General features: G+C 34.8%; 1 protein-coding gene across 1 annotated transcript; it reads right to left on the bottom strand.

Moving 5' to 3' along the window:
* Positions 1 to 2488: 2488 nt before the first annotated feature.
* Positions 2489 to 12324, bottom strand: LOC114416306 (lysine-specific demethylase REF6-like). Its single transcript, XM_028381170.1, has 7 exons — positions 11268 to 12324; positions 9545 to 9623; positions 8448 to 8515; positions 8146 to 8296; positions 7127 to 7800; positions 5704 to 6261; positions 2489 to 5156 (listed from the first exon to the last, which is right to left on the bottom strand). The coding sequence occupies exons 1-7, from the start codon at positions 12085 to 12087 to the stop codon at positions 2809 to 2811; spliced, it is 4698 nt and encodes a 1565-aa protein (XP_028236971.1). The 5' UTR covers positions 12088 to 12324; the 3' UTR covers positions 2489 to 2808.
* Positions 12325 to 14230: the final 1906 nt, after the last annotated feature.

Here is a 14230-nt window from a genome sequence, read left to right as displayed (position 1 = left end):
AACATGGCTAGCTGAAAAAAATATTAAGTAAATTATTTAATTAAAATTATTTGGTAAATTAGTTTTGAACAAGCTAATAGATTTAAAATACTGGAAAAGGGGGTATTTTTTTATTAGATAAAATATATTTTTGGATAACAATATATAAAGTAAATATTTTATCAAAAATAACATCACAATTAAAATAAATAACATAATATTAAAGAAGAGATTTCACTAAATTAGTGTAACATTAAATAAGATGATAAATAAAAATTTACGTCAAGATATTGAGAGTAAAAATGAATAATTTAATATCTATATACTATTAATATAAAAATCTTTACACTGTCAACCAATAAGAAATCATGATAGATATGATTTTTAAAGTAATTGTGATAAAAATTAATAAACTTATAATGCAAATGTAAAAACACTTTATACTTTAAATGCATAGACTATTTAGTAAAAAAATTATAATGCAATAACAATGTTGTTCCCTACTAACCCAAAGCTAAGGAACACCTGCATAAGCTTTGAACTAATCTAAACCAAACTAGGTCAAGTTTGGAATAATTGTAAAGATTTGTTAATCGTTTAAGGCAAACTTGTTCAAATCGGGTATGACCACCATGAGTCAGGTAAGAACTGAGTATTTTATTGCAACTGCACGCCCAAGACTCAAACTCGAAATCGCTAGTTAAGTTAGAATAATCTCGTGCCAGTTGATCTATGCACTTTGTATAAAATTGAAACTCAATGAAAATAATATGTTACAAGTTGAGAAAATGTATTCATGTACTACTTTAGTGTAAATGATACAGTCACACATTCATAAATCAGAATTGTTGAATGAATATCAGAAAATTTATATCTTAGATATGTATTTTTAAGAATTACATTTGATGACATAGAATATGAGTAGTCTAGCATCAAACTAGTTGTTTGTGGAAGTTAGTGACAAGTTCAAACTCAACCAAATGGTCATTAAAAGTTTTATGTGTTGTCCCTTTCATATAGTTGTACTTTGATTATTTTTCTTGTCTTTTGTTCTACTTATTCTTGAATCTTTCCTATGTGACTTTCTTCCTCCCTTCCTCGAAATCAACAGCTACATTTGAATTTAAATACTTAGCAGTTGGTGTGAGTTAGATTTCTAGTGATTCATTCACTATAACTTCTGAAGTCTGATAGGAATGCTGCTTCGGAAGATTGGTTTTTGTAGGATTCTTTTTATAGATGCTTATGGTAATTGCAGTACTTGTATAACAATCTTATCTTTTGATCTCTTTGTTTGCATCAGTACTTGATGGTTCATGAAAGTTCTTGCTTTTGATTGTAGCTTCATATCAGTGTCCCATTCTTTGTTTTATTAAACATCTTCTAATGAATCTTTTGATCATGTGTAGTTTTTGATATTGCTACCCTCGACCAGAATCATCTTCTGATCATGCTTAAGATCATACAGAACATCTAATCTTGCTACACTTTTATCTTCTGAAAGCATGTTCAGTCTAGTATGCTTTTAATCAACTTTCTTTCTGATAAAGCTGCTTCTGATAAAAAATTGTTTCTAGAGGTTGACGTACTTCTGATTGATATTTCTCAAGCTTGATTCATGCTTCTTGTGATATTTTCACCAAGTCCAGATCTCTTATAATCACATCTCAAGGCAAAACATTGGTAACTTAAAGTTTAAAAGACTTAGAATTTGCTTTTTAGTAGTTTATTATCATTAAAATTTCATCACACGAGGGACTTGACCTCAACAAATACTTCATCATTATGGAATAGAAAATGAGGACAAACTGATGTGATTTGAGTTTAGTAAATCCTACAAGAAGGATGTGAGTAAAAATCAAACATTTTTTTTTTATAATTTTTTAAATTTATTATAGTAAAATACTCTTATTTTACTAACTTTCGTGAGAAGTATGTTTGTTTCTTAATGGACTAAAATTTAATTTTTGTCCTCTTATTTTTACTAATTAGCACTTTTAGTTTTTTAATTTTTTAATTGAGAAATTCTATCCACTTTCTTTTCTTAAAAAAAGTGATCATAGTCTTCCATCTTTTATTTAAGATATTTTGTTTTTCACTTTAAAATTTTTGTAATTTTAGTTTCAATAACTATGTTCAAATGTTACTTGTATATTCCATTAACATTGACTTACATGTGTTTATTTCTTAGTCACATGACATTTTTTAATGCTTTAATTGCCAATAAACTTAATTTGTAAAAAAAAAATTAAAAGTACATCATCAATGTTTGAAATTGATTACGAGAACAACAATCACAATTTTTTTAAAAAATAAAAGATGAAATATCTCAATTAAAAAAATTAAAATTATAAATTTTTTAAGAGTAAAACACAAAATGTCTCCATTAAAAATAAAAACTAAAATCATGAACATAAAAAAATATAATAAGGAAAATTATATTTTAGCGTTCCTAATGCATAACTTCCATAATCAATAACTTCCGTAACCAACTATCAAGCAGATGGGAAAGGAATTTGGGGAATTGCATTGCAATAAAATAATCACGATCCACGGACAAACGTTGGAACAACATTTGGAATTTTGCATGTGATATGAACTCGATGAGAATCATGATTCTAGATCCAAGCAAAGCAATTGCTTTAATCGTAATAAACAAACGGGTTGAAGACCCGAAAGGCAACAGAATCAACAGTTAGCTACAAATGGTAATTGCAGGGACATCCTAAACTGTTACAAAACCCTAGTCCTAGCCGGGTCAATTGAGCAATGGATTCATAAATACATCAAATGTCATGTTAAATAACAATTAAACATCTATTCCACTTGCTATTGACAATTCTTCTTTGCTGAATGACCAGTCTTTCGCTTATGACGACTGAAATCAGACACAAATCTGAATGTTTGTCCACAATCAGGCTCGGCACATACATAAGGTCTTGCACCAGTGTGGACTCGAATGTGCTCGGTACGAGCCCATGCCCACTTGAAAGTCATCTTGCATCCCTTCCAAGGGCACTTCAACGGGCGCTCATCCTCATGAACTCGACGATGCTGCACCAGATACTTGTGTGAGAAAAACTTCTTCCCACACCCTTTTACAGGGCAGATGTTTTTCTTATGATGCATCAGCTCCTGTTTCGACCCAAAACTCATAGTGCACCCATCAATATCACACTGATATTCTGCTTCCCCATCCTTCATTTTGGCATGGCCAACCGAAACCTTTGCAGCCGCAGCATTCTTCACCTTCTTCCTTTTTGTTTGCTTGTCTTTCAATTTTCCTTCAGATTCCTGAGCTTTTGTGGCTCTCTTCCTAAGGCGTGTGCTAGGTCCACCATCTTCCTCCTCTTCCATATATAAACTAAATTCCTGGGTGTTATTAGATTGCTTATTCCGCAAATGAGCAGGCTGTTTTATTTGCTGAGGAGCCTTTGATTTCACAAGCAACCGAGAGCCCTGTTTTATGGGCCGAGATGCCTGCTTTTTCGCTTGGAAGGAATTAGCTTGTTTCAGAAGTGTCTTTGGTTTAGCTTGTTTACTTCGAAGTGCTCTCCTCAGCGGCTGATCATCTTCCATTTCATCATCTGAATTCATATCATCTTCTTCCATGCATTTAGCTTGCTTCCTTTTAGGAGTTCTATGCAGCAGATGAGAATTATTCTCAGCTAAGTCATCCATGATTTCTTTCTCAGTGTGTTTATTTTGCCTGCTCTTAGGAAATCTTCTATGCTGCTTCAGAAAATGGTCCTCCAATTGGTCATCACACATTTCGTTTTTAACCTCTCTAACAACATCTTTGTTTTGCCTTTTCCTAGAGAAATTTGTTTGCTGCTTCTGACAATGATTCTCCAATTGGTCATCAGACATTTCATCTTCCCCTGCTACACATGTGGCCTGTCTGCCTTTAGGATTCCTTTGATATCTACGATAATGGTCCTCCAATTGGTCATCTGATGCAATATCCTCTTTGTTGAGGTATTTGGCTTGCCTGCTTTTAGGATTCGTCTGTTGCCGCTTCTGCATTTTCAGCTCTAGTTGGTCGTCAGATATTATATCTTTTCCAGTAAGGTATTTTCCCTGCCTGCTTTTAGGAATTCTCTTTTGCCTCTTTTGAAAAGGACTCTCCATTTGGTCATCAGAAATTATATCTTCTTCTCTGATGCTTTTAACATGCATGGCTCTGGAAATCTTCCGTTGCAGCTGAAGAGAACCAACATCCAAAAAATCTTCTGAATTTGCATCTCTCTCCATATCTTCAACTTGCTTGCTGCTATGTTCTTCCCTCTGCAGGCAATCAGAGTCATAGTCCATCGTATCATTTGAAACCACATCATTGTCCATAAATTTAGCCTTTTCAACTTTAACATTCCTCCTTTGCCGCATGTGATCATCATCATCAAGTGAATCATCAGAAACTGCATCACTTTCAGTGAAGTTTGTTTGGTGGCTTGTTGGTTTTCTATGATGATATGGAGGAGAATAATCCCGTTTCAAAGCAGCACAGTCTCTCTCAACATGCCTGGCTTTCTTACTTCGAAGAATCCTCCTTGGCTGTGAGTTGGGTTTATCTTCAGTGGAATCATCTGAAAGTATATTTTTCTTAGCATAACTTCCTTTCCTGAATCGTCCATTCTCTGCTGTCTTTTTCCTTTTCTTACCTGATTTTCTGCTAATAGCTTCCCTTTTGAGGGTACTTTCTGATCTTTCGATTTTCTCATCAGGTAATGTCAACCCTTGTAAGAGTTTCTCATCCTCAATATCTTCAGAATCTCTTTTTGCTAAAAGGGGATGGACCTGATTGGACATCCAAACTTTACCACACCATTTCCCAGCAACAATCTTTTTCTGCTTGTTGACCCTTCTTTGGTAGACCTTTGGCTCTACAAGTGAGCTTGCTGGAGAGCTACAACCAAATGCAGAGTATATAACAGAATTGTAAGGCATCTGCTTACTATAAAGAGGAGAGCGGCTAAGATTTGCACTATAAAAGAGATTGATTCCTAGCTTTACAGCCCAGTCACCATTCCCAGGAATAGCTTCCTCATTGTCCAGAGCCGACTGGATCCTCTCCTCATCCTCCGTGGAAGCGTGCCTGTATACAATATTCTTCAATACGTAATCAATCCCCAAATCTTCCGCCACCATTTTTGCTTCAGCCTCTATCTTGGGATAATCTATAGAAATATGTAAAAAAAAACAATGAATGATTTGCAAAGAGGAAAATTAGTAAGAGTAACTATACAATATTTTTCAATCAGTAATCATAATCCCATGCAAGATGAAGATAAACATTAGAAATCATAATCCTATACAAGATGCAGAAAATGAAGATCAAGTTAATTAGTAAAAATGAGTTAATATACACCAACTATTATCGATCCGTGACAACTTATGAAAAATACTTCAAATCAGATAGAAACCATCTTTTAAGATATCCTAGCTTGTGAATGAATTATTGTTATAGCTCATCATAGATGGCAAATATAACCCATCTATGACAAACATATAGCTCATCTACAACTTCAAAAAATAAGAAAACATAAAAAACAGTAAAACAAAACAAAAGTCAGATCCATGATTTTTTATAGAGTGATTTACATTGACACCCCCTGAAGAACGTGTATAGCCTTTCCATTATGGAGGAAAAGAAGAATTTTCTTTGAAACATAAACTGACAACTTCCATCACAAGAAATTCTATATACTCAATCAGCCCACAAACCTGGATGACATAGGAGCAATATGTCGGCTCCACCAATTGAGCGAAGTTGCTGCTCTGCTTCTGCAGCATGCTCTAGACAAAAAACATGCATTCTGGATGAGTCTTCATCAGATTGTAGCACCATCAAAGCTTTTTTATAATCAAAGGGAACCATAGACTTGCTAGACAACGACCTTTTAGCATCATAAGCATCTTGGGAACAATTAGAGGTGGAATTAGGCACCGTCCTTGTATTTTCAAAACACTCTAATCTACGATGTATAAAATCCTCATAACTGGAACTCTTTGAAGGAATATAATCTCCCCTATCAAGTGCAGTCCGACTAGCATGGGAATCTCGAGTATCAGAAAGTAAACTTTCTGAAGCAGAGTTTATCACATTTGATTCATGACTGTCAACCGCAATCTGATCTTCCTCAGAGTCAGAAGAATTTCCATATGCTGAAGCCAATAATGCAAGAGCTGTATTTCCATTTTCACTTACAGTATTTAAAGCCACCTGAGAAGATTGAAAAGGAACATCATGTATACCATCTTGGACATTCTTTTTCATCCATCCTGCATGAAGGAACAAAAAGGATCAGTACTATTAAATTTTACCTAAATCCTAGCCAAGACAGAAACAATGAAATTAGATATTATATTATGCAGGGAAAACATTTAAAAGATAAAGCAAAGGAGATATAATAGGATTTAGCTGCTTAGTTACCAAAGTTGTGCTTTCATATGCACATCATAAAAACATTGTATACTAGTGAATGTTCTTGTTCTCTTGTCCCCCAACTAAAAACTTATCATAAAGAGATTCACTATTATGTAACTAAAAACAAGTTTAAGGTACTGATGGAAGGACAACTAAAAGCTTCTTCAACCATCACATGAGACAAGACACTCTGGTCTTCTGGAGTTCAGGATTTGAATTTTACAACTAAAAACAATTTAACCATTTCCCTGGTATACTAAAGTACTACAGGATCCAAACTGACCTTCTGGGTCCCAAATAAATACAAAAAGGACAATAAGAAAATTAGAACAGAATATAAATAAATATGCTAAAGGTCAGACTCATTAGCTAATTTACAAAACACCAATATTTCACAAAAGAAAAGATTTAGAAAGAAAAAAAGATGCCCTAGTCCATGCCAATGCAGAGGTGGGACATAACCTACAGGCACAACATTCATGGTTCTGCTCTACTGTAGGAAATTGTCATGATTCCAGCCATGCAGCTCAGCTCATACATACAGACAGACACTGAACAAATAAATAGGCATGTTCCTGATGAGCACAAGATATAGCAAGGAAGATACCTAGGATGCAAAGTCATTATTGATAAGATCTGAAGAAACAGTTAACAGAAACTATTTTTTATACAATATGAAACAAAGTATGGAAGACTAGAAACAGAACTTATAAAACCTGCCTGTATACATATTTGACTCAGGAATAGTTGCTTCTTCACGGGCAATAGTAAATTTATTGTTAGATACTCCAGAACCAACAACCCAATCATTAAAGAAGCTGCAATCAGCTGACATAAGATATCTAGCTGCTGGTTCTCTAGGCTGTACAATAGCAACACAGGAAAAGCATAATATTCCACATGTGACACATGAAAACAGTCTCTGATCTGACAACCCATCTCCTTGACAAGTTTCTCTTTCAGTGTCTCTTTGAAGCGGATTAAAACTTGAAATGCTTATGTTACCATTTACATCAAAAGAGGAAATCATGTTCCTTTCACACAATGTAGTAAACTTGTCTTTCACAAAATAGAAACTTTTTCCTTGCTTGATTCCATGACTTCTGTTGAATGCCAGATCATCAGAAACAAAACCTTTTGAAGAATGCATTCCCTCAGAATTGCTTAAATTAATGGATTGCTGGGATCCAACACGTAATTTTGAGCAGACAGAAATGTCAACTGAGCTATGAGGAAGAAGTACTACAGCAGATCCTTGCCCAAGAAAATGAAGCAGATCATTGTTCTGTAGCACATCCTGGACAAATAGTTCTTTAATTACAGTTTCTCCTTCACCCTTCTTCTTGTCTTTAAGACGAGAACTACGAGGTTCAGCACTGATGCCCGCAGGAATTCTGTATGGAGAAAACAAAGGATATTTACAGGCAGTATATTTTTAAGAGTAGATCATATGGTCATCAGAATCATTGTCTTGGTACCATGATCAAATTGTATTACATGAAATTCTGAATAAGGAAAACCTAAAATGCCAAACATTTATATCTAAAACAGAATGATTCATCCACACTTTCTAAAATTGGAGAATAGAATTTAATCTTGAAACTCCCTGAAGTCAATAAGGTATCATTAATAATCGCATCAACCTACTAACAAAATGAAAACAAAAGATAAATCCAGTAAAATACCGGCAGCACACTCTTATAGCCAATTATAAGAAGCTAAAATAGAAAAGGACAAACCTAGAACACAAAGCTAAGGCAAGGTCATAAAGTAACTGGAAATGTGAAACCATGGGAGGATAATTTAGTGAAGCCCTCCGAATAGCAGCATCTTTAGCAAACCTCAACCACTCAGGTGTTGCAATGTTCGCCGCCTCTCCACAATTAAAACCTACACAGCATGCATTTAAAAGCATTTAGAAATATTCGACTATTGGTTGAAACAATTATCACCACCACCACTCCACCCCATTCCAAGAAGAAGAAAAAAAAGGGAATCCTTGAGCCTATGATTAACATTCTTAGACTTTTAGGTGTCTTACCATGACTAAACCCTGTGTGATAGGCTCTTGGAAAAGTCACAACAAATTCCCCAGCATTTTGTACTAACCTGATTCCAAGAAATTAAAAGTTAAACTTCAAGATGCACATGAATCACCATACATGGTCACTGAAAAAGAAAATTACACATTCGAGATAAACAAGGGTAACAGCAACTAGGGATAGGATATTAAAAGTTAAAGTTCAAGATGCACATAAACCACCATACATGGTCACTGAAAAGGAAAATTACACATTAGAGATAAACAAGGGTAACAGCAACTAGGGATAGGATATTAAAAGTCAAAGTTCAAGATGCACATAAACCACCATACATGGTCACTGAAAAAAAAAATTACACATTTGAGATAAAAAAGGGTAACAGCAACTAGGGATAGGATATGATATTCTTTTAAGTTGAAAAAGAAATTAAAAATTACAAACAAAAAAAAAACAGAGAGAACCAAGCATGGAGCTATTGTGTCTCTCTGCATATCAGAAATGGGTACTCCCCTGAAACAGCCATAGCAGAGCACCAAAGAGAAGGTAAGAAAACAATCCTATAGCAATCAAATATGAGAAAAAAGAAAAGCCTTTAAAGATGAGGGCATTTCACTCCAACCATATATACCACACAACTAATTAAACTAAATACTGCCACTCCATTGAGGTTTCATTGTTTCTACCAAAACCTTCAAAACTAACCATCAATAACTGCTTCCAAGCTCCAAGTGAAAGAGCACTCAATGTTCATTTAGTACAGAAATGATTTCAAAAAGAAATAGACACACAACAGTGGAAAAAAAAAAAACAAATTATTCCAAATGGAAATGGATGCTGTAATGACAAACTCCAATTAATGACAGTAAAAATAATAGTTAGTGTTTTGACTAGGGATACATTTCCAGCAAGATTGTATTTGAGATTTAAACTGAACTTCAACAGCTTTAAAGTGCAAATTGTTTTGCGTGTGTAGGACAAAATAAAGCAGTAATTCAAAGTAAATAGCAGTATAGCATCTCCTACGGGCCACAGCAAATAGGCCTGAAGCATGGAACACCATAAAAATATATAGTATGATGTTCATAAATATTAGTACCTGCAGCATGGAACACCTGCACTAATAAATACTTCAGGCGACATCACTGTGGTTTTCTCACCTAGAATAGCAAAAGTAACTGTTGAAAGGAAACAAGACCCATGTAAGTTTGTAACATGTGGATCAATATATAAACACAAAAATCAAGTATCATCCTATTCACATATGGAAATCACTGTTATTCCCCAGTTGTCCCAGATGGGACCAACCAATTTCTTTCATTCCTCATTAATTGAAAAATAAAACATGATATTTCAAAGGTAAAAGTAATGAAGAAGATGGAAAAAAAAAATATTCCCAACACAAAACAAGAAATCTAGACAGCTGTGCCTACTCAAATTGGGGTAGATTTTTAAATTCCAAATGGGAACATTGCGTTAAAACTTAAAATGTGGTTCAATCATTAGACACATCCATTTCCCCCTAAAGCAATGAATTGGCATCCTAAAATCAACTATGTAATGTCATCTGTCTGAGATTAAAACAGAGGACTAGAACTTAAATCATAAACTACTAGGATTTCAGTGGTGAATCTTGTTTTCAACAATCATGCCTTGATCTGAAAGTTTTGTGAGAGCAGAACACAATACAAGCACACATCCTTCAATTTATGGGTAAAAATGCACATCATGCGGAAAATGAACAAAACAAACTATATGGCACATTTACTGGTAAAAGAGTGAGAGATTACGTGAACATATGTTAACAGTTCCCATGATCATGAATATCTCTCAATCTTGCTGACACAACATCACATAGCAGGACATTCTATACCAGAGCCAGGACTAAATGATTTTTTCCAAAACAACTTTTTCTATCCGGAATGGATTCCAAACAATGGTTTAATGTGTGTTTATTTTAAGATCAAAACTATCACAAGCAGAAAACAAACTTTCCAGTGCATGTTTTATGGAAAGAAAATATTGTTCCCTTTCAACCAAAACTATCATTTGACCAGTGTTTTAGCCTATAAAACACATTGTTACAAGTTTAGGCCTGGCTTGGATAAACTTCTCCATAACACTTATAGGTGAAGAACATATGTGAAATGAATTAAGCTCTTGCTATATATGCATAAGTTAATTTATAGAGGCTCTTTCATTTGACTTCTCCAAAAGCTAACTTAAACTTATGCACAAGCTAATTTTAACTTGGAAAAAGTTTCATTCATTTTCCATTCTTACTCATTTCTCCTATAAGTATCTATTCAAAAGTTTATCCAAACAGAGCCTAAGTTAAAAACCACAAAAGAGACAATGTTATAAAAATTTGCTCTGTAATCCTCTGTAAAGTTAACAGCCGTTCTAATCAATCCCCAAATGGTCCCCAAAAGCTAACTTAAGCTTATGCACAAGCTAATTTAACTTGGAAAAAGTTTAATTCATTTTACCTTCTTATTCATTTCTCCTATAAGTGCCTATTCAAAAGTGTATCAAAGCAGAGCCTCAGTAAAAAAACCACACAAGAAGATACAATGTTATACAAATTTCCTCTGTAAAGTTAACAGCAGTCCATATCAATCACCAAATAAACTAGCAGAACCTCAGAAACTTCACACAGAGAAGCATCAAAGAACTTAAACACACACAACACAACAGGACCACATGATCACTAGCAGTCAACTAACCTTCCAATCCCAAAGTCAAACATATCAGAAATTAAAAGTAAAAGCAAGCCAAGACACAAACAACTCAAATTCAACAATGCCATGCTACTATCTAACCGAGCGGGTTAATCTCTCCGCCGTAGCCGTGAACCCTAACGACTTCCTCGAAAGCAACGGCGGCGTCACGGGGGACGCCGTACCAGGTCTTGCCGGCGCCCATGTGGAGGTAATTGAGGCTGTGCAAGTCATGATCCTCAACATGCCACGCGAACCAGCTGAAGAGCATGGCAACGTAGACCATAGGAGAAGTAACGCCCGGAATCTCCTCTTTCATGAACTGTAAGAGCGAACCTTTGGCCCTCGAAACCGCTCTCATGTTCCACTGAGTGTCCGCCAGTGAGCTTGGATCCCCTACGCGCCTGCATTTCGGGGAAAAGGCTGACCCCGGCATGTCGTTCGCGTATTCCACGGAGAACGGTTTGTCCAGCGTCGCCTTCCAGAACAGCGTTTCAGTCTCCAGAGGGCCCGGGCCAAGGCCAGAGGCCTTCTTGGCGTGGCGTTTGAGGTATGTCTTCTCAAAGGACTTGGCCTTGGACTCGAACTCGGTGAAGGTGTAGCGATCACCGCTCTGCCAGACGGGCCTCTGGACGGGCCTGGGCCTGCGGGGGCAGAAGCCGATCTGCTGCTGGCGCGTGGTGAATGTGGAGCCGGTCTCCACGAGTGAGCGGTTGAGGTTGGCGATTGCGGTCTTCCTGGAAGAAGGTGGGAAGGGAGGGATGATTTTGCAGATTCCGTACTTGGAAGCTTCCTTCTCGATCTTGAATATGTAACTTATAGGATCTTGAAACTCCGCGGCGCTCGGCCGGTACTCCGGCGCCACCGGCATCGATTTCAGCCATGGTAAAACGTCGCCGTTTCCTTCAGAAACTACTCCCATTATTGATTTTCTGTGGCTCTCATTGAACACGCAGCTATTTATTATTATTATTATTATTCAGATTCTGCCTCCCTCACTCACACTTTCTTCTTTTGTGTCTCTTCCCCTTTTTTGTTCTCAGAGGAAGAGAAAAGAGAAAATGGTGAGTGAATATAAAAAAATTGGGGGCAGAGGCAGAGGAATGAAGCAGCACTAGCCACTAGGAACAGGAGCAGGAGTTAGTAAAATTAAGTAGTAGAGTAACATGTGAGTGATGTGTGTTGGAGGCTTTTATTGTGTGCCTTGCTTTAATGCAAATGCCACTGCTTTTCGGTATTATTTACTTAACCTGCCATTTTCTCTTTCTTCCCCGTATCACTAGCATTTTTTGTAATTAAATCAGTTTTGGCGTTTTTCTGTTTTTGGATAAATAAATTTACCAAATTACTACTACTTTTGCAGATGTGCCCCTTTTCTGCCCCTCGCTGTTTTTTTGTTATTACACAACACACTATTTTTTAGTTTTTTACCACCAGGAGGTTTAATATTTTTGTGGATTGGGTTCGGTTTATGACGTCATTAATGGTGACATGGCCACAACCACAAGGGTCTCTCGCGGGTCTAGGGGATTCAAAGACGACCCCACCGTTTGATGAGACGTAGGAATAAAGTGGGACACGTGTCTTAATGTGATTGCATGAGATAACTGAATTCTTAATTGGTCTTTGGGATGAAAAAACCATGCAAATTAGCCCCCATCAATATCATCAATGTATACTTACACCACAAACACTATGAGTGTGTATAATTATAGTTAGAGCAGTGCTAACAGGTATAGAAGACCCAAACAAGTTTGATTGGATAAAAAGAAAGATGAGTGAAACATAAATTACTACTGTAGTGGTTATAATTCGTATGTGATTTCGTGCGTAACTTTTCATAACAATAAGTATTTTCCTTATCGTTATGGATCTGTATTGACTTGATTGCTAGACTCGATTAATCATGTTCCTTTCTGGTAAAAATCGATGGCAAAAAAATTGATCTAATTCATGATAACAACGTTCTACCTAGCTACATTACAAGTCAAACATTTTAAGTACTTCAATAGTCACGTTTCAATTTTCATTTTTAATTTGCACGCACTAGCCCTTTGTTTCTTTATGGTCAGAGGACATCTGACATGGAAAGTGAATTCAGGTACTTCCTGTCTTCTTTTTTTTATAATAAACAATTAATTAATTATTATTAAGATTATGAAAATTACTTAATTTAATTAGTAATATTAATTTATCTTAAATTTATATATTTTTATAAAAAATATTTTCTTTGATATTAATAAAACATATTTTTATTTTATTTTTTAATTTTAATCTTTTAATCCCTCTCACCGTTAATATATTTATTTATTTATTTATTGGTTATACAGGTGAATGGGCAAAGAAAGATTCCAAAATATTCTTTTATAAAAGACAAATGTTTTAACACTCAAAAATATTTTCATATTGACTGATATTTTTAGATTTAATGAGATAACTTTTATTTTAAATTTGTCTCAAATAAATTACATTAATCTAATGATTTTTTTAATATTTACCAGTCAATTCTCTACCATCACCAATCAACCAATAACTATAAGTAATGCATTTATGAAAAGTAAAAATATTTTAATAAAGTTATTTCACTAAATATCTCATTTATTGTTGATTTTAATATGTTAAAGAAACTTTAAAAACATTGGTTGTTTGGATTAGAGGAAGTACTGAACTAATAAAAATTATTCATAATTAAGAATATTTTTGTGAAGAAAAAATTAATGCATAAAATATTTTAGAATTAGTCTTATAAAAAAATTAAACCGAACTTCTATTCTAGTTTTCATAAAAAAAAATAGAAAAAATACACAATAATGACATCACCACCCACAAGGTGGAGCAAATGACCTAGATCGGATCCATGCCAAATTTTAGCAAATGATCATACACACAGTATCATTATTTTGGAATTATATCTTCTCTTATAAAGCAGAAAATCATGATTCTTGTACCCCAAATAACAAACAAATAATAAAAATATTATAAAAATTAACGACTTACATTTATTAATAAAAATACTAAAAACAAATATATTAAATTAATCTAAAATCTCCATATCCCTCAATTTT

Source organism: Glycine soja, chromosome 6, assembly GCF_004193775.1.
Source record: "Glycine soja cultivar W05 chromosome 6, ASM419377v2, whole genome shotgun sequence".
NCBI classification, from domain to species: Eukaryota; Viridiplantae; Streptophyta; class Magnoliopsida; order Fabales; family Fabaceae; genus Glycine; species Glycine soja.
This window is presented reverse-complemented; position numbering and strand designations above follow the sequence as displayed.